This window comes from Sphaerodactylus townsendi, linkage group LG11 (assembly GCF_021028975.2).
Source record: "Sphaerodactylus townsendi isolate TG3544 linkage group LG11, MPM_Stown_v2.3, whole genome shotgun sequence".
Taxonomy (NCBI): Eukaryota; Metazoa; Chordata; class Lepidosauria; order Squamata; family Sphaerodactylidae; genus Sphaerodactylus; species Sphaerodactylus townsendi.
In genome coordinates, this window is record NC_059435.1 from 21,201,894 (window position 1) to 21,220,168 (window position 18,275).

At 42.7% G+C, this 18,275-nt stretch overlaps 1 protein-coding gene across 2 annotated transcripts in view; it reads left to right on the top strand.

Moving 5' to 3' along the window:
- ELMO1 (engulfment and cell motility 1) overlaps positions 1-16,939 on the top strand; it is a 395,692-nt gene extending 378,753 nt beyond the window's left edge. For both annotated transcript variants that reach the window (XM_048510558.1, XM_048510559.1), the window contains 4 exons: positions 319-426; positions 7,933-8,015; positions 11,226-11,303; positions 15,628-16,939. In XM_048510558.1, the coding sequence (XP_048366515.1) occupies positions 319-426; positions 7,933-8,015; positions 11,226-11,303; positions 15,628-15,828 (470 nt within the window). In that variant the 3' untranslated portion in view covers positions 15,829-16,939. The remainder of the gene's footprint in view (positions 1-318; positions 427-7,932; positions 8,016-11,225; positions 11,304-15,627) is intronic.
- Positions 16,940-18,275: the final 1,336 nt, after the last annotated feature.

An 18,275-nucleotide genomic window follows, 5' to 3' on the forward strand; every position in this document is an offset into this window, starting at 1 on the left:
ACAGACTGCAGCAGGCTGAGCCTGCCAAGAATATTATTACCAGCAGCTACTTTTGACAAACACTTTTAAGAAGAATTATAGCCAGAGAAGATGGAGGTGGTAGGAGATGTAAATTCATGTGACATCTCAAGAAAAGGCTGGAATGCAAAATCAGGGGTGCCTTTTTTCACAGGGGTGAGGGAGAGTTCCCTCCATGTATCTGTTGTGAAATCCTTCTTTCTTACAAGGTAACAGTGGTTTTATTCCTTGGTGTGTTATGTTTTCTTAGTGTGGAGAGACGTTAATGTTCTTCTTACAAATTTCCGCTTGCTTTGTCAGACAAGTTTTGGTATTGCCGACTCTCGCCCAACCACAAAGTTTTGCACTATGGAGACTTAGAAGAGAGTCCCCAGGGAGAGGTTCCCCATGATTCATTGCAGGACAAACGTAAGTAGTTGAGATGCAGCAAATATCCTTTTGTTGACTTCAGTATTCAACCACCAAGTTGAGAAATGGGGGATTCAATGGGAAGGAGGAAAGAAAGCATAAGGACCGTGGTGAGAAGAAGAAGAGCAGACTTTCCCTTCACCTGAGGCTAATGAGCTGAAGAAAGAAATAACAAAGTAGTGGATCTCTGGAAGCTTCCTCTTTCATCCCTTGAACAGACCCCTTTTTTCCAGTTGGATTTTTCTAGAAGTTGTCAGATGTTGAGACAAGCAAACCTCTTCAGCCTACTAGTTTCTGTGGGACTCTTTTTTAGAGTCTTTTCCCACCTCAGCCTTTTGTGTCCAGGGATCATAGAATCATAGAGCTGGAAGAGACCACAAGGGCCATCAAGTCCAACCCCCTGCCATGCAGGAACCCACAATCAAAGCACTCCCGACATATGTTCATCTAGTCTCTGTTTAAAAACCTCCCAAGAAGGAGACTCTACAACTCCCCGAGGCCGTCAGGAAGTTCTTTCTAATGTTTAGGTGGAATCTCTTTTCCTGCACATTGAATCCATTACTCTGTGTTCTAATCTCTGAGGCAGCAGAAAACAAGCTTGCTCCCTTGTTTTCTGCTATATAATATATAGATATAATGATCTATATAATGATCATTATCTATATATTTCATGTCGATTTGATAGCCTTTATTGGCATACAAAAAACAGACTAATGATATATTTCATGTATTTATATCCCCAAATGGCATGCTTAAAATTGCTTAAAATTTATAGTAAAAGCTGGTTGCTGAGAAAGGAGCGCATGCGACTTACCACAGCCGCCATTGCTGGAGGGGAAGGGACAGCCTCCTGGCGTGGCTGCCTCCTTCCCGGCCTTGTGAGCTCCAATGGCTCACGAGGCTTTAGCCTGCCTGCTGTGCAAGCGCGGCAGGCAGCAGGGCAAGGGACAATGACACCAGGACTCCCCTGACTTCATCGGGGGAGGCCGGGCCAGGCAGCCTATATAAGGCCAGGCCCGGCCTTTCACCTCCCCCACTTAAGATGCAGGAGGGTTATTAGCTACTTCACTCCGCAGCAAACACAGTTCTTTTCTCCCCTTATACAATGGAAGAATCATCACCAAATACTACAGTATCTGTTGTAGCTTTGCCAACTCCAGGTTGGGGGACTCTTGGAGATTTGGGAGAGCAAGGTTTGGGAAAGGAACAGACCTCAGCTGGGTATGCCAATGCTATTGCGTCTGTCGTACAAAGCAGCTATTTTCTCTAGAGGAACTGATATGGATAATCTGGAGGTCAGTTGTAATTTCAGGAAATCCTCAATCCCAGTCTGAAGCTGGGATGGTTGGTCGGTAGAGATTGTTGGATGGAAGAGTAACTCTGATGTTCTTCTTTCAATGAGTGGGGTACCTCTTTGCAGTCCTGGCCTCCCTGCCACTGGGGGCATCCACTATAACCAGCCAATGCCCCCCCTTCTGCAGGGGCTAGGTGTAGGGCTCATTGAAGGTGGCCCCTGGACTCTTCTCTGGCTCCCCTCCTGCCTTCTAGCCTCATCCTGTGGGTCCCTTCTCTAAGCTGTTGTTCTTCCCTTGCTTCTGCCTTCTCACTCTCCTCATTCCTCTTCCTCCTCCTCTTTGACTCTTCTGTCTTCTTGTTCTTCTCTCTCTTCCCTTTCGTTCCCCTGTTTCTCCCCCTTTTATATTGCTCCAATCCCCGGCCCTCCAATCCTGGGGCAGCTTGCTGGTCAGACTCAGCTGGGGAGATCTTCTTGAGCAGATCTCTTCCCCGCTCTCCCGTATTGCCCACGTGCTCTGGCTTGTCCAGGCTTCTCATTAGCCAATCAGTTCCCCTCCCTGCCTCTCCCATTAGGTCCTCCTGAGTCCCACCATAGAAGGACTCTTGGAGAGCACCTTTTGACTTAGACCTGCTTTTATGTGCTCCGTGAGGAAGGCTCTCACATGTCCTCAAACGCCCTTCCTCAAGAGAGGTCAGTTGCTGACATCCGTCAAGAAGTTCTGCCAGAGCAGATTAGCATCTGAGAGCTAGGGGAAGCACTGAAGGAGGAAATGCAAATGAAATCACATTTCCATTTCTTTTACTTTCCGGATTATATGTACAGATCTCCAGCAGTGAAATCTGTTACTCCCCACTTCTGAGGCTCACCCATCTTACATTAGCCCCATTGGTGATGGTTTATATTCAAGAGCTGTTGTTCACAGCAGCCATTCAGATTTGAGATCTGGTGTAGCATAATAGTAGAACATGCTAACGTCTGGTTCACGTTCAGATTCACATGCTCATAAAGTGACCCTAGGCCTGTGCTGGCGAACCTATGGCACTCCAGATGTTCATGGACTACCATTCCCATCAGCCCCTGCCAGCATGGCCAAATTACCATGCTGGCAGGGGCTGATGGGAATTGTAGTCCATGAACATCTGGAGTGCCATAGGTTCGCCACCATTGCCCTAGGCAAATCTGTGTCTCGGGCTTGGAGCATCCACCCGGCTGCAATGCAGGGACTATCTCACAGGCCTCCCTTAACAGGATTGTTGTCATGCTGATAGATGAAGCATGCTTGAAAAAGTAGCATATGAATGAGAAATATCATCTAGTAGCAAAGCATTTAGCTTATCTCTTCTGCAAGCAGCAATTCTTCAGCTGTGTCATACTATAAACTTTATAGGATCCCCACACTTTTCAGCTTTGCACCTAAAATGTAGCACATCATTATAAATTGGGGCCCATCTACTCATTCTAAGAACCCAAACAGATCATCCAATCAAAGGCATTTTATAGGACTGAAATGTGTTTGTCCTCAGAGAAGGGCGCCAAGGTTCTTCTGCATGGTGGCTGACTGAGAATTAAAGGGTTAAGGAGCAAAGCAGAATGTCTTGACAGCATTTATGGTCACACTCACTTGTTTTCATTGCATCGCAGATTGGCCTCAGGGCTGATCCAGGCTTTTTTAATTATTTTTTTTTACTGCAATCCTTCATCAGAATCTAGGACAGGGTTTAATATCACAGTACTCAAGGTTCTGGCTTTGAGAGGAGATGTTCACTTTTTCTCAGGCTTAGAGTAGTGCTGCAGAATGAAAGATGACTAGGATGCAGTAAATTTCTTCACCGACAATAAGTCTTTGTAGCTGGATTTGCCCCTCCAGTTTAGGCTTTGTTAACCATGAAACATTCTGTACAAATTTTGAGTTGATACTGTTAAAAAACTGGTCCGGTTTTTGCAGACATTGCATGCACATATTAGAATATGATGTTCTGCGTGAACTAGGATCGCTAGTGCCGGGCTGTGAAATTTTTGGAGTTTTTTTTGGGGGGGGGGGGGTGTTCAAGACCTGACCGAGCACTGTGGGCTCCGAACCAGAAACTCGAAATGCCAAAATATACTTTAAAATTTTATTAAAGAGAAGTATTAGAATTGAAGGTTTAAAACAATTGTGAAATGCATGTCAAGATGCAAAAACAAAGAAAATAACAAAAGCTAGTATCTACATACCATAATAAAACTCTTACAGGCAAAAGGTACTAGTTGTCTCAAGTTCAATAAGGTTTCGATACAGTTGTCTCAAGTTCAAATAAAGTTTCAAGCAGAGTGGAGGGCAAGAAGAATAGAAACAAAAACAGATAATTGCAAATACAATTTACGATTTAGGCCAGGGGTGGCCAACCTATGGTGCTCCAGATGTTCATGGACTACAATTTTCATCAGCCCCTGCTGGCATGGTCAATTGGCATGGGCTGATTGGAATTGTTGTCCATGAACATCTGGAGTGCCATAGGTTGTCCACCCTTGATTTAGGCTGATCGCAACAGGTGACTAATAGTTGACTGATCTGAATCAGAATCTTCCAGGTCTCATTAACAAGGAGTGAAATTCCTCCCTCCCATACAAAACAAAACTTTCTTAGGGTAACTACTTACATCTGGTTCCAATTAACAGAGATGACACCATTCTTTTAACAAGTACACCATAACCTTGAGGAGATAAATGCTCACTCCAATTAACAACACCTGCAGTTTTGAACTCTTCTAACTCATGAGAGAAAGCAAAATGATTCTTTCTAGAGTAACATTCAAAGATGGAGTCTCTCGTGACAAGTGGAGGCTGGGGAGGGTGGGTTTTGGGTAGGGAAGGGTCTTCAGTACGGGTATAATGCCATAGAGTCCTCATTTCCAAATCACCCATTTCCCCCCATTTTTTTCATCTGGAGAGCAGCAGTGGCGTAGGAGGTTAAGAGCTCATGTATCTAATCTGGAGGAACCGGGTTTGATTCCCAGCTCTGCCGCCTGAGCTGTGGAGGCTTATCTGGGGAATTCAGATTAGCCTGTGCACTCCCACACACGCCAGCTGGGTGACCTTGGGCTAGTCACAGCTTCTCGGAGCTCTCTCAGCCCCACCTACCTCACAGGGTGTTTGTTGTGAGGGGGGAAGGGCAAGGAGATTGTAAGCCCCTTTGAGTCTCCGACAAAGAGAGAAAGGGGGGATATAAATCCAAACTCCTCCTCCTCCTCCTCCTCTTCTTCTTCTTCTTCTTCTTCTTCTTCTTCTTCTTCTTCTTCTTCTTCTTCTTCTTCTTCTTCTTCTATAATTCAGGGAGATCTCAAGTCACCATCTGGAAGTTGACAGCTCCAATCTGAGCAAGGTCTCAAGAGCTCTGGTTCAGCTCCAAGGGGGCCTCCTCTCCTGTTGCGGGTTTGATGGGAAAACAGATGCAACTAAGCGTCGTCCACTTCTGAAACAGCATCATGTTCCATAAAATGGGACATTCAGTAGTTTTGCAAAGAAGACTGTTTCAGCCAGTCTGCCTGCCTGCCCTCATATGCCATTGGCATACATTTTTGAGGCTCTTGGATGTGCCTGAAAGAAAACGAAAGAAAAGGAGCAGACTCCCTCTCATTTTGCAAGAGGTTCCCCGTGGTGTGAGCCTGATCACAGGCAGCCAAATGAATTGAATATTTTCAAGGTGGAATCAGCTAAGGCGGCCCCAGAAATAAAAGGAAGATGGTGGGAGGGGGCCTCATTTTAGGAAACTGTGTTGTGTAAGGTGCACTGTGTAAAAAGAAAAGCTTGGTGGTGAGATAATTAGTTTCCTATACGGGCAATGTAAGAGCCAGCTTTCAGTCAGGAGGGAATTCCTCCTTTGTCTAGGATAGGTCTTCATTTAATGTATGAATATAGATTTCTGCTCCCAGCAGGGCTGCCTGGTGAATTAGAACCATCAGTGTTTTCTTTGGCAGTCTCCAAAGCACAGCAGAAGGAGGTTTTTAGCATTTCGAACTGTGTCCTGGACAGGGAAGGCATCTTCATCAGGATCTTCTCCATTTGGGGGTGGATGCAGAGGCCTTCGAGAACAGGGGAAGGGAAGAATTTGGGCAAGGATTTTTTAGAAAAAAAATAAGAAGAGGTTAGGAGATCTTTCCAGGGAAAACTTGAGCTGAAGGCCCCAAGAGTGACCTCTGCATTTTTAGGGTTACTATGGAAAGAAATTCCATTAATAGTGGCACTGTACCTTTACCATTTGTTCTTCCAAGCGTATGGTTCGAACGGTATGACAGCTTGTTTCCTTGACAGGAGAATTTACGAACAAAACATGTATAGCCCTGCAGTCTTGCCCGAAAAAAGACAGACAGACAGAGAGGAGGAGGAGGAGATAGAGTATAAGTAGGATTGCCACCTCTAGGTTGGAAAATTCCTGGCGATTTATGAGTAATAAAATTTGGGAAGGGTGGACTTGGGAAGGGAGGGGAACTCAGCATGGTATAATGTCTGGAAAGCTCACCCTCAAAAACAGCCATTTTTCTCCAGGAGAGCTGATCTGTGTTGCCCGAAGTTCAGCTGTCATAGCAGAAGATATGTAGGTTGGTAACCCTAAGTCAGTGGTGTCCAATTCTGGTGCCCCAGGTGTTCATGGACTACAATTCCCAATTGGCCATACTGGCAGGGGCTGATGGGAATCATAGTCCATGAACATCTGGGACACCAGAGTTGGACACCCCTGCCCTAAGTGAAATGAACAGTAGAGTTTTATGTTCTTACTCTGTTTCCAAAAGAGAGAGAGAAATTATTTATGTATTGATTAAACTTTTGATCACTATCTTTTCATAAGTTATTGAGGAAAATATAGATCTCAACATCTATAGTAATGTTTGTCCCAAGATTGACTTCCCCTTCAGTTTCTATCAGGTTTGATTCACACAGCTGCTTTGCAGGTTGTTTTTTATATCCTGGATTGTGGTTGGCTAGCTCCAACAGAAGCCTGGGAGTTGGTAGCATGGCACAATGATCAACTATCCTCTGGGTCCGCCATGAAAACTTCAAGCATGATATTTTGGTTTGGGAACCAATTGTATTGTGGATTTAGGAAAGAAAATCTGGCCTCAGATGCTTAGGGATATGGTGAACTGGTTGGTGGTTGTGTTGGAAGATGAACAACATTGTTCCAAGTTATGTTTCATAAATACAACAACAACAAGGCTTGATTGGCATATGTTTCATAAATAGTTAATCATGATGTTTCAATGCAAAACCTACTTTTTAAAGCAGCCGACTTGGACTCTTATCTAATTTTTACTGGTCCAGGGTCACTGTTCCTCTGGCCAGCTACATACGAGCAAGTCATGACACTGGAATCTTTCCAGAGTTGTATGCAATAAATGCTTACTCATGGGTATTTTGCTGCAAACAACGTGGTGATCTTTTCATAAGACACCAGTTCTTTTGAAGAAAATCCCACATTTTCCCCAGCATTCAAGTGGCCAGCTTCCATTGTTCCTGCAAAAATGCCATTATTTGTCCAGCAGTAGTGTATGTGGGAAGTGGGGGTTATGTATGTATCATATCACAAAGATTGAGAAAGCATAGATGATCAGCAAATATAACACTTCCCAGGAAAATTATTCTATCACGTGTGAGAACATCACAGAGCATTTTTCAGCAGAGAGTGTAAGCAATGCTGTCGTTCCTTCTTTCTCCAAACAATACCTTGCTACTTTGTGGGAATTTTTACTTTATTTTGTGGCGTTTGATTTAATTTTGAAGGGTGCTTATGTTCTCTCATACACACACACACACACACACACACACACTCACTCAGGTAAAATGGCATGATGGATTTTTTCTAAGACAATTACAAAAGCAGTGAGAAGATTTTTTTTAAAGACAAACACACATGAGAGATGGTATAAACTCAAAGGCAATGGAACACTCAGACTTCCATGAGCCCCAACATTCTAATGTTCTGTTGTGGAAACAAATCAATAGCAGTTGATATTTTCAGCCATACGCGTGCCACCTGAACTCATTGTTATTTTAGCGAAGAACTATTCCTGCTTGGGTTTTTTTCTCACATCATATTTTAGAAATGGTACAAGGTCTGTCTTTTCTGCTGCATCAGTTTTGTGTCTCTGCCTGTTTGATGCCTTGTGTATCTCACATTCTCTGACTATCTCTCTCTCTCTTCTCTCTCTCTCTCTCTCTCTCTTTCCACACAGTGCCTGTAGCAGATATAAAAGCAGTTTTGACAGGGAAAGATTGCCCTCACATGAAGGAGAAAGGAGCCCTTAAACAAAACAAGGTATAATTTTCAATCCAATCCAGTATTTTTGTTTAGTTATAAACTTTCCTCTTAACAAAACAGTGCATGGATTCCTTCCACTTCAATGAGTTTGCATGTTTCCTTTTGAATGTATTTTAATTTTCTAAGCCACTCGGTCCCAAAGGTTTGAAGCAGGTAAAAATGCTTAAAATCGCAACTAACAGAATAACATCTTGGCATAAATAGACCCTTTCCCAAAAAAATACTCCTAACAAACCAATATTGGCACATTCTGTAGGCCATTTTCCCAATGAAAGCCTGACTAGCATTTCTAGAAAATAGCCAAGTTCAGCATTTAACAAGTGTGTGAAAAAAAAGAAACTCCATGATTGTAGGACAACCAGTAGGCAAATCTGCTTCGTTACAGAATTATCCAGGGATATTTTCCACTGATCTTGGATATTATAATGTGGCCTTTTGAAAAGTCTACTGGAATGGGCAAAGTGTAGGGCTTTCCAGGTCAAAACACAGTCTCTTGAGTTGTGTCTGGAAAGCTAGAATGACCTTTTGCAGCCCTTGAATCTGTTGTGTTAATAAGATTCATATGGTCAATCTCTGTAAAGATATTAGCTGCTGTCTTCCCTTTCACCTGTATCTTTCCAGCCAACTTTTAGATCTGGTAGACGAGGAGTCTTACAATGATTGAAAGAAAAGACTGGCCAACTTTTGCATGATTTATCCCAGCCGATGCCATACCTGGGTTGAGCCATGCGCGCTTCACTACACAACCTATCTCGGTTCCCATTCTGAGATGTAGCACCTCATTAAAAATGTGATTAAGTTTCCTTTTAGGGCATCTCTCTTATGTGTGGGCACTGTATTGTGGTATCCCACCTTCCTGGATATTTGTATATATGATTTGTTGAATTTGTGAGCTGACACCTCCATAATCCAGTAATTTATTTTTGTGAAAGAAAGGAGGTGGTTGGTTTTTTTAAAAAAATTAAGGCTGCAGTTACTTCACATTCCTGTGGAGATGTCTAAAATTCTCCCATACCTCCAATACAAAATGAAAGCTATTGGCATGCATGACTGAAATCCTTTTCCCCACCTTATAGTCCTTTTTTTTTTTGCGGGGAATCTGTACCAGCTCTCTCCTGGTTTTTAGATATTTTTATAATCGTAATTTATATAATGTTTATAATGGTATCTTAATACATAATTGGCTAAGGGTTCGAACATCTGACAATGAACCCTTAGCCAATTGCTGTACAGGATGGACAGGGACCCAAACCCTATGCTTCCTGCACACCCATTGGCCATTGCCAGGCCATGGAGCAGCTGCTTTTGTAATTTGTAGTGTTACATGTATGATATGATATATGTATGATATGATATCCAGCCTCCTCTGTACTGAGTTTGGTTGAGTAGCACCATGCTTGATTGACAAACTGAGTTCAAGCTGAATTTGTCAAGGATCCTACCAGAATCATGAGAAACTGAGCTTTGAACACTTTGCTCATTCCTACAACTGCATCAGTAGCAAGATAGGGGAAATGGAGGTAAAAGATGTGGAGCAGTTATATCATTGCCTACTAGGCTTGGTCAATACCCTAGAAATTAGGTAAAATTCGGATTCAGATTTATTCGGGCATAAAATGACCTGTATATCCGAATAAAACAAATAACATATTTGGATATACCCAAATATTCGGGTATACCCAAAAAATTTGGGTCCATCTGATTTTTTTTTGTATTTTTTTCACATTTAGACTGCAGGGGGTACATTTTTAAAGCTAGCGGCACCCAAATTTCATTGGGACAGTCTCCAGATGATACTGTGAAATTTTGGTGCCGCTAGCTTTAAAAATGCGCTTCTTGCAGGCCAAAATGTGAAAAAACACCCAAAAATACAAAAAAAAAAAGCCCGAATACCTTGCATTCGGATTCATTCATATTTGGGCAGGACATATTCGGACATTTTTGGCCTGAATGTCTGAATTCTCCCAGATTCGGGCTGAATCTGGTATTTGTTGCACCCGTATCTCCAAGTTGCCTACTAACATAGTGCTTAGGCCTTCAACAAGTTCCCCCAGGCTCTACAGCTTCTATATCAGCATTATAGTTCTAATATATGAAAGGGTGCACAAGCGTGGGCATATAAAAAAGGTCTTCCTCCATTGACATGAATGAAGGAACGTGTTCGATTTGTGGTTTTTCTTTGCCTGGTTCAGAGCCACCATCGCTGAACAAGAGTACTGGCTTTGAAGCAGTCATCTGAGTTCAAAGCTTGAGTTGAGGTTCTCCCAAGGTTCCCATCTGATTAAAACTTCCAAAGGACATTTTCATCCGTCTGCCCTTAGCTATGTAGCAACTGCCTTCATGTTTATGCATTTGGCAGAGCAGAAGTAACAGAATGCTAGTGCCGCAAGCGAAGAACAGATTTGGCAGACTGGCCTTACCAGTGGCTTCCTCATCTTTCTGTTTGCCAGCATACAGCTTTCATCCCTCGCACTGGGGTGATTTGGAAATAAATAAGCGCAGTGTCAAATGGCACCTCAATGCCACGTATAATTGAAACAGCTTCATGAGATGCAATCTAATTCACTTTTTTGTTGAGTCTGCTCATTGTCAGTGTTGAGTTTAATCCCACAATTGTCAGTGTTGAGTTTAATCCTACAATGTGTTAATCATTGTCAGTGTTGAGTTTAATCCTACAATTCCCATCTACCCCTGTCAGCATGGCCAATTGACCATGCTGGTAGGGGCTGATGGGAATTGTAGTTCATGAACATCTGGAGTGCCATAGGTTTGCCACCACTGTTCTAAGAGAAATCAGAAGGGCTTAACTCTGCATAAGAATGGCAATGTGAACGTCACTTGTAATTTATTTTATTTATTTTATTTATTAATTAGATTTTTATACCGCCCTATCCCCAAGGGGCTCCGGGGATAGCCAGAGGTAAAGTAAGACAGCCATTTGCAATGGAAATCCTAATGCAGAGTGGCTCCAGTCTAAAACCCCAGAAATCAGTGGGCTTAAACTGGAGTAACTCTGCATAAGATAACATTTATTTTGTTTTTTATGCAAGGTGGAATATAGCAGCATCGTTACATTTCCTGTGCAATTTGTTGACAAAAGGCAAGACAAATCCTTTGTGTTTCTACGTTCTGCTGGGAACGATGAAACTGTTAAACTGGATAGGCTTTGGGTTTTTTTAAAAAAAGTATTTTCATTGCCTTCTGCAGGAGGTGCTTGAGCTTGCTTTCTCTATACTTCATGACTCAAATGGACACTTGGATTTCATCGCTCCTGACAAGCATGAGGTAAATCTCTGCGGGAATGTAAAAAAAAAGAATAGCGAGGGAGGGGAAAGAGAAAACATTTCATCGATCTTGAGGCTGGATGAGTAGCACCACATTTGATTGGCACATGGAGAGTTCAAGCTGAAGAATCCTGCAAAAATCAGCCAACAGGGCTGCTAAATCTCTAAATTTCAAACCACACCTGAAAGGGTTTTGAAGAGAAGTTCTCCAAGAGGCTTGTGAACTGACTGGAGATACTAATTCCCATGAGTAGATTTATACCACTGCAATGACTCAGTCACTCTCCTGTTAAAAATGAAAGGCATAGATAACCACCCCCCTGCCCCCAATAAATCTCAAACGAATTAACTTTTGTGTCAGATATATCAGCATCAGCCTCTCTAAGGGCATTCTTTGAGGGAGCCTCAAGGGATCGTTCCTGATCTGCCTCACCCATGAATACCTTGAGAGGACCTTGAGAGCTGCCCTACCCCAAGGGTGGATTTTTGTCACCACTGAGTGAACCAATAATCTCCATTCCCAAATGCAAGATCCCAAAATTAGCCTGTGGCCAAAAAGAAGGAGTTCCGGTTTTAATACTTCGCTTTGATACCTTTGCTGTCCCTGCTTGTCCTCCAAGAGAGATCTGACCCACAAAAGTCTGGCCCATTGGAATAGTCATTGATAGAGGAAGAACCCCCTAATTCTCCTTCATTCCCAACACCTCCATTTTATTTCCATCTTTCATTGGCCATTTAAAGCACATTCCAACCAAGGCGAATTGTGTGTTCTTTTAAAGTAATAAATACAGAACAGATTGTAACATTCAGCTATTTCCTTTCTTTTCTCTTGTCACATTTATATTAGAAACCTTTTTCTTTCTTTCTTTCTTTTTTTTTTAAAAAAAGCTTTCTTGCACACAAAGAGCTCTAGCTATTTTTAAGCTCAGCACTATTTTGTAGCACACGGTCAGCTAAATTTAAAATCCATTCTTTGGCATGAAATCTAAGAGAATCATTTATAGGAGGGGGAAAAAAGCCGCGAGTACGGTTGATTTAATTTTCCACTTATAAAGTAGGACATGGGCCGTTGTGATTGAAATCTTTATTTTTAGACAATACCATTGGAGCATTTTTGTTCGCATCTGCATAAACGGCTTTTAGTAATAAATTTGTGTGACTGATTCAATAGGATTTGACTGCCGTTCTTGCAACCCCCTGGGACTGCTGCTGATTTAAAACAGTTATTTTGTCTGTGTTTATCTGGAGTTTTTAGCTGCAGATGTGGCAAGGTTCTCCCACTTAAACAGAGAGAAAATGTTAGAAGGCTCTCTTTTTTTTGCAGCTTAGTCCAGCATCCATAGTACTGCTTTTAAATGTCAGGCTTTTCTGACATAATTATAATTATTTAAAAGGTTCATAACATTGCCAGACTGCACACTTTCCACAATAAACCCAGCCTCACGATACACTTATTTTAAATTAATCATGTATACTACCAGCGTATGCATTTGCACCAACGTTTTCTTCCTTCAGTCAAATCTGGGCATACCTTCTGTGTGGGGTAGATGAATATTCACAAACTCCCTTCTCATCAAACATGTGTGAATATGGGAAAGTAGCAAAAGGCCTGATGGGTCTCTATTTCTTTTAGAGCAACAACCCTTGCAACATGGGAAGGCAAGAAAGGGAAAAAGAAGAGTTGGATTTATATCCCCCCCTTTATCTCCTGTAAGGAGACTCAAAGGGGCTTACAAACTCCTTTCCCTGTCCTCCTCACAATAAACACTATGTGAGGTAGGCAGGGCTGAGAGAGCTTCAAAGAACTGTGACTAGCCCAAAGTCACCCAGCTGGCATGTGTTGGAGCGCACAAGATAATCTAGTTCCCCAGATAAGCCTCCACAGCTCAAGTGGCAGAGCGGGGAATCAAACCTGGTTCTCCATGTTAGAGCGCACCTGCTCTTAACCACTACACCACGCTGAAAGGAAAGAGGATAGGCTACATTTCTACTACTGAAGAAGAGAGGCATTGTTTCTACTCCCATACATCTGATGTGGCAACATCCACATTATTTGTCTGTTCATTAGGAAACATAAGAGACCAGCTGGATCAGACCAGCAGGCCTTAACAGTAGCCAGTCAGTTGTACAGGAAGGCCAACAAACAGACATGGCAGTCATGACTTTCCTTTGACGTTGTCTCCTAGTACTGTTCTTCAGAGGTTTGCTGCCTGCAAATGTGGAGGTTCTCATTTGTTACCATGGCTAGTAGCTTATCCTGCATAAATATTGCTGGTTGTTTTTTAAAGCTTTCTATGATAGCGGTCATCATTATGTCCTCTGGCAGTGAATTATCTTGCCCATTGAGAATCCATTGCCTGTTAACTTCATTTGATGTCCCCAAGTTCTAGTATTACAAAAGGAGGCGGAAAAGAGAAAACTTATACTCCACCTGTCCCATCATCCAGCTGCTTGTAACTTCCTGGAGCTTACGCACTGTGTCCCTTACCCACAACTGCAGACAAGATAGGGGCACAGAAGGCCAGCGAGATTGGGAGTAGGACTAGCCAGCTCACCCCACCCATCTCTCCACATGGACTTTAGGACCTCTGATCTCCATGTGGAGATCAGAGCAGCAAGGGCCCATTTGACACTGGATTCAGCATGGCTTGGATCCAGCTTAGAGCTAGATCCAAGCCTGGCTGAGTTTGGCCACCTCTAGCTTTATGCTGTTGGCTCCACCCCCCAAACTCCACCTGATCTGACTCCACGAGAAGTTCCAGACTTGGGCACAGTTGTGAGAGAAGGGGGTTGCAGTCCTAGAAGTGGTGCCCAGGGTTCCTGCCCCCCTAGCTATTCCACTGCCATAATCAACCATCACTTCAAACAACTTTAAAAACACCTAAGCATAACATGATGACCAGGTTTTTACCGTCTGCCTTGGCCAGAGACACAGCCAATATAAAAAGAGCTTTTCCAAACTTCCAGACGTAGGCCAGCACAGAAGCTCTCCTAATTTATTCAAGGAGTCCATTCCAGAGGACCAGAGCCACAGTCAAGGCCCTGCATCCGTGGTGTACCAGATCTAATACAGTGAAAAGAGTCAGAGGGGAGCTGGATGGGAAAAGAACAAGAATTCAGTTTCATCATGATCTGAAGACTGTTTTAAACATTTCAGAGGAGGGACAGTTCCAGTGTAAGTTCTGAAATGAACTCCATGTGCCCCAGATGTTGGTACAGAGGAGGGACAGTTCCAGTGTAAGTTCTGAAATGAACTCCATGTGCCCCAGATGTTGGTACAGATGTTACATCCCACCACAGAGATGTACGGTTCCACTTCAGACAACCCCTTGGACGCACAAGACCCTTGTATTTCTTGTTCCCGCCCACTGTTCAAGTAACATCTGAAGTCATCTGCAAAGAAATAATTCCATAGTATAGTAACAAACTCAGGATAAGGTGGGAGAGGGGATCCAGTCAGAGGGGTAGCTGCAATGGAGACATTTGGGGCGGCTCGCCCCGGGCGTATGCCATTGCAGTCACGTGGGAGGACATTGGCCAGGGGCGTATCGAGGGCATTTCGGGGGCAGGGTGGGCATGGGGAGTTCATTCCCCAGGCGCAGTTCCCCCTCCCTTCGTCGTTGGATCCAGTGGCACACTAATGACTAACAAACTTATTCCAGCATAAGCTTTTGTGAGACAGAGCCCACTTCCATCAGATGTAGGATAAAGATTTTTTTATTAGCACATTCTGTAATACCTGTGCCAAGACAGTTTGAAACACAGAAGCGCTTGTGTTACTTACATACATTTTTATGGAATTAGGGTCCATTACCATCTGTTGGATCCACCCTTTCTTTTCCCCTCTCGGGAGGGTTTAAGAGGGATATTGCGGGCATTGTTATGTTATGTATTAATTGCTGCATTTTAATTTATATTATTTAGAGGTTAACTTATATTTGATTTGTATGTTTATCTGTATTTGAATGTTATGTTGTTCACCGCCCAGAGCCCTTCGGGGGTTGGGCGGTATATAAGTTGAAAAAATACATACATACATACATACATGCATACATGCATACATGCATGCATGCATACATACATACATACATACATACATACATACATACATACATACATACATACATACATACATACATACATACATACATACATACATACATACAATGTTCTGCCTAAAATGGCGGGGTCGTAAAACTACTAGAAGTTGCTTTGTTTTGCAGACTAGTACATTTTGTAAAATTAGATTAATGGAAGTCTCTCTCTCTCTCTCTCTCTCTCTCTCTCTCTCTCTCTCTCTCTCTCTCTCTCTCTAACACACAAAGTACTGTGTGTGGACAGATGGACTCAATGCCCTTCTTGGAAAGGACATGATGAGTGAACTGACACGCAATGACATGGACACTCTACTCAGTATGGAGATTAAGCTTCGTCTCCTGGACCTGGAGAACATACAAATCCCCGACGCTCCCCCGCCCATTCCAAAGGAGCCAAGCAACTATGACTTTGTTTACGACTGTAACTAAAGCTACTCGACCTGCTGAGAACTTTACATTCAAACTGGAATTCTTATAACTGGAAAGATCTTTATTGTTGTTGTTTTTTAAAGAGAGAAAGGAGAACAAGATATTCTCATTGGACTTCTTTCGGGGGGGACCATAAAGTGTTTATTTCTCCCCATCCCACACCTTGCTGCCTACCCTGCTCTCTCACCCAGTCCTCCGTGTTTGCTAGTCAAAACGCTGCTGTCATTAGCCATCAGGCAAGATCAAATGAGATGCCCAGAGAGAATCTTCCTTGTTTCTAAAATGCTGGCAAATATGTTTGAATTTTGAAAAGGACTTCCTGGCCAAAATGCTTGACCACCAAAGTAAATCCAGTAATGTAGGTGCTCTCCCTGGAAGGGAAGAAATAAGAGAAGAGGTGGAGAGACTCTCAATTGAGGGCTGTGAGAGATGTCTCTTCCCACTCTATACCTATGACAGAATCGGCACAATATCTGGCTTCAGTGAAAATGGAGATTTATGAACTGCTTTCAACTTCTACACAATTGTTCTCATAGTTCACCATTATCACCATTTCCATTAACACCAGCAACTTCCCTATTTGTGCTGTGTCATGTGACTGTTTCTTAAGATGGAAGCTTTTTCCACCAATCATTTCTAACCTCTTAATAGCTACATCTTAACGAGTCCCCTCTGCGACCAATTTTGGCTCCATTTTATGAACCCGGTTATGGTTTTATGTCCCTGTTATGTACTTACACATAATTGAAACGGGTGAGTTGGGGTGTGTTTTGGTTTGTGTTGGTTTTGTTCAGGTTGGGATTATAGTGTGTCCAGAGCAGCAGTTGCCATGGAGACCGAAAACTGCCACGGGTTCCAGCCTGTATCCCAGAAACTGGAGGGAGTTGCAGATTTACCAGAGATTTGTTTTTGTACAAAACATTTGAATGGTTTTTGCCAAAAATATATATTTAAGGAAAAAGAAGTGTATTGTGTGTACTTTAAAAAAAAATCTGCGTTTTTGTTTTTAATTTTGAGGCTGCCCCCCCGATCATTTGATCCGGGGGTAAGCGAAAAAATGCACCAACATTCCCATTGACATTGCTGTTGAATAAAATTGGACTTGTGCTTATTTTTGGGATTTTGTCTTCATTCTCAGGTTTTTGCATATTTTTTGTCACTTTTGGCACTTTGCAGTGAAAAGGCAAAGCAATTGTGAGCTGATTAGAAGGCCACTCTTCCGTGGCATCTAGCAGTCATGGGGGGTGTGGTCTGCATTAAGTTGGAAGGAACCCTAAGACATCTTGCCCAAAGCTTGGGATATATATTCCTACATGAAACAGGTCACATAGTTCAGACCATAAAGTGCAACAAGCAGCAATTATATCACAAATAACTCCTGAGGTCACTAACTGATAGGGATTGGGTAGAAGTTAATTCCTGTCGCCATTCATGATTTTTTCTCTCTCTTGGTGTAAAAAAAAAAAGATAATTCACTGAACATAAGAAAGAGCCTGCTGGATCAGACCAGAGTCCATCTAGTTCAGCACTGCTACTTGCAGTGGCCCACCAGGTGCCTTTGGGAGCTCACATGCAGGAGGTGAAACCAATGGCCTGCTGCTGCTCCTCCTCCTGGGCACCTGGTCTGTTAAGGCATTTGCAATCTCAGGTCAAGGAGGATCAAGATTGGTAGCCAGAGATCAACTTCTCCTCCATAAATCTGTCCAAGCCCCTTTTAAAGCTATCCAGGTTAGTGGCCATCACCACCTCCTGTGGCAGCATATTCCAAACACCAATCACACGTTGCGTGAAGAAGTGTTTCCTTTTATTAGTCCTAATTCTTTCCCCGAGCATTTTCAATGTATGCCCCCTGGTTTTAGTATTGTGAGAAAAGGTTGCTTCTCTCTTCTAGCTCGGAAACCCAAATATAAAATGTTTACTATAACTCATAATAATTTGACTTCTTCAATCGACATTCTGGCCGAGACCGTGGAACAGTCACTAGCCCAGATTTTCAGTTCTGGCAGAGCACTTTTTCCATTCCTGTTCAGCAATGCAAATGGAGACCACATGTGATCGTTGATGTTCGGATCTGCATGTGCAGCTCTGTTTCCCAACACAGCAAGAAAACTGCTGGGGGAAAAATGTCTTTCCCAAAAAGAAGAGAAGAACCAGCGCTCCAGAAACAGATTATGCATTCAGCAGTTTCAAGCGGTAGAGCTTTTCTTGCACCACTTCAGATTGCAGGTGGGAATTGTGTACTTGAACACACTACCATTTTGAATCTACAAAACTATTAGGTGAGGGACAAAGATTTATCCTTGGCTCATTATTTTTTAATGTGTGTATTACTTTTTAAAAATGATTTCTGAAAGCTATTTGGGAAATGACACATGAAGTTTCTTCTGACTGATATTTGACAAGACTGAAAACATTCGGTAAAATTTAGATTTGACTTTATTGGGCTT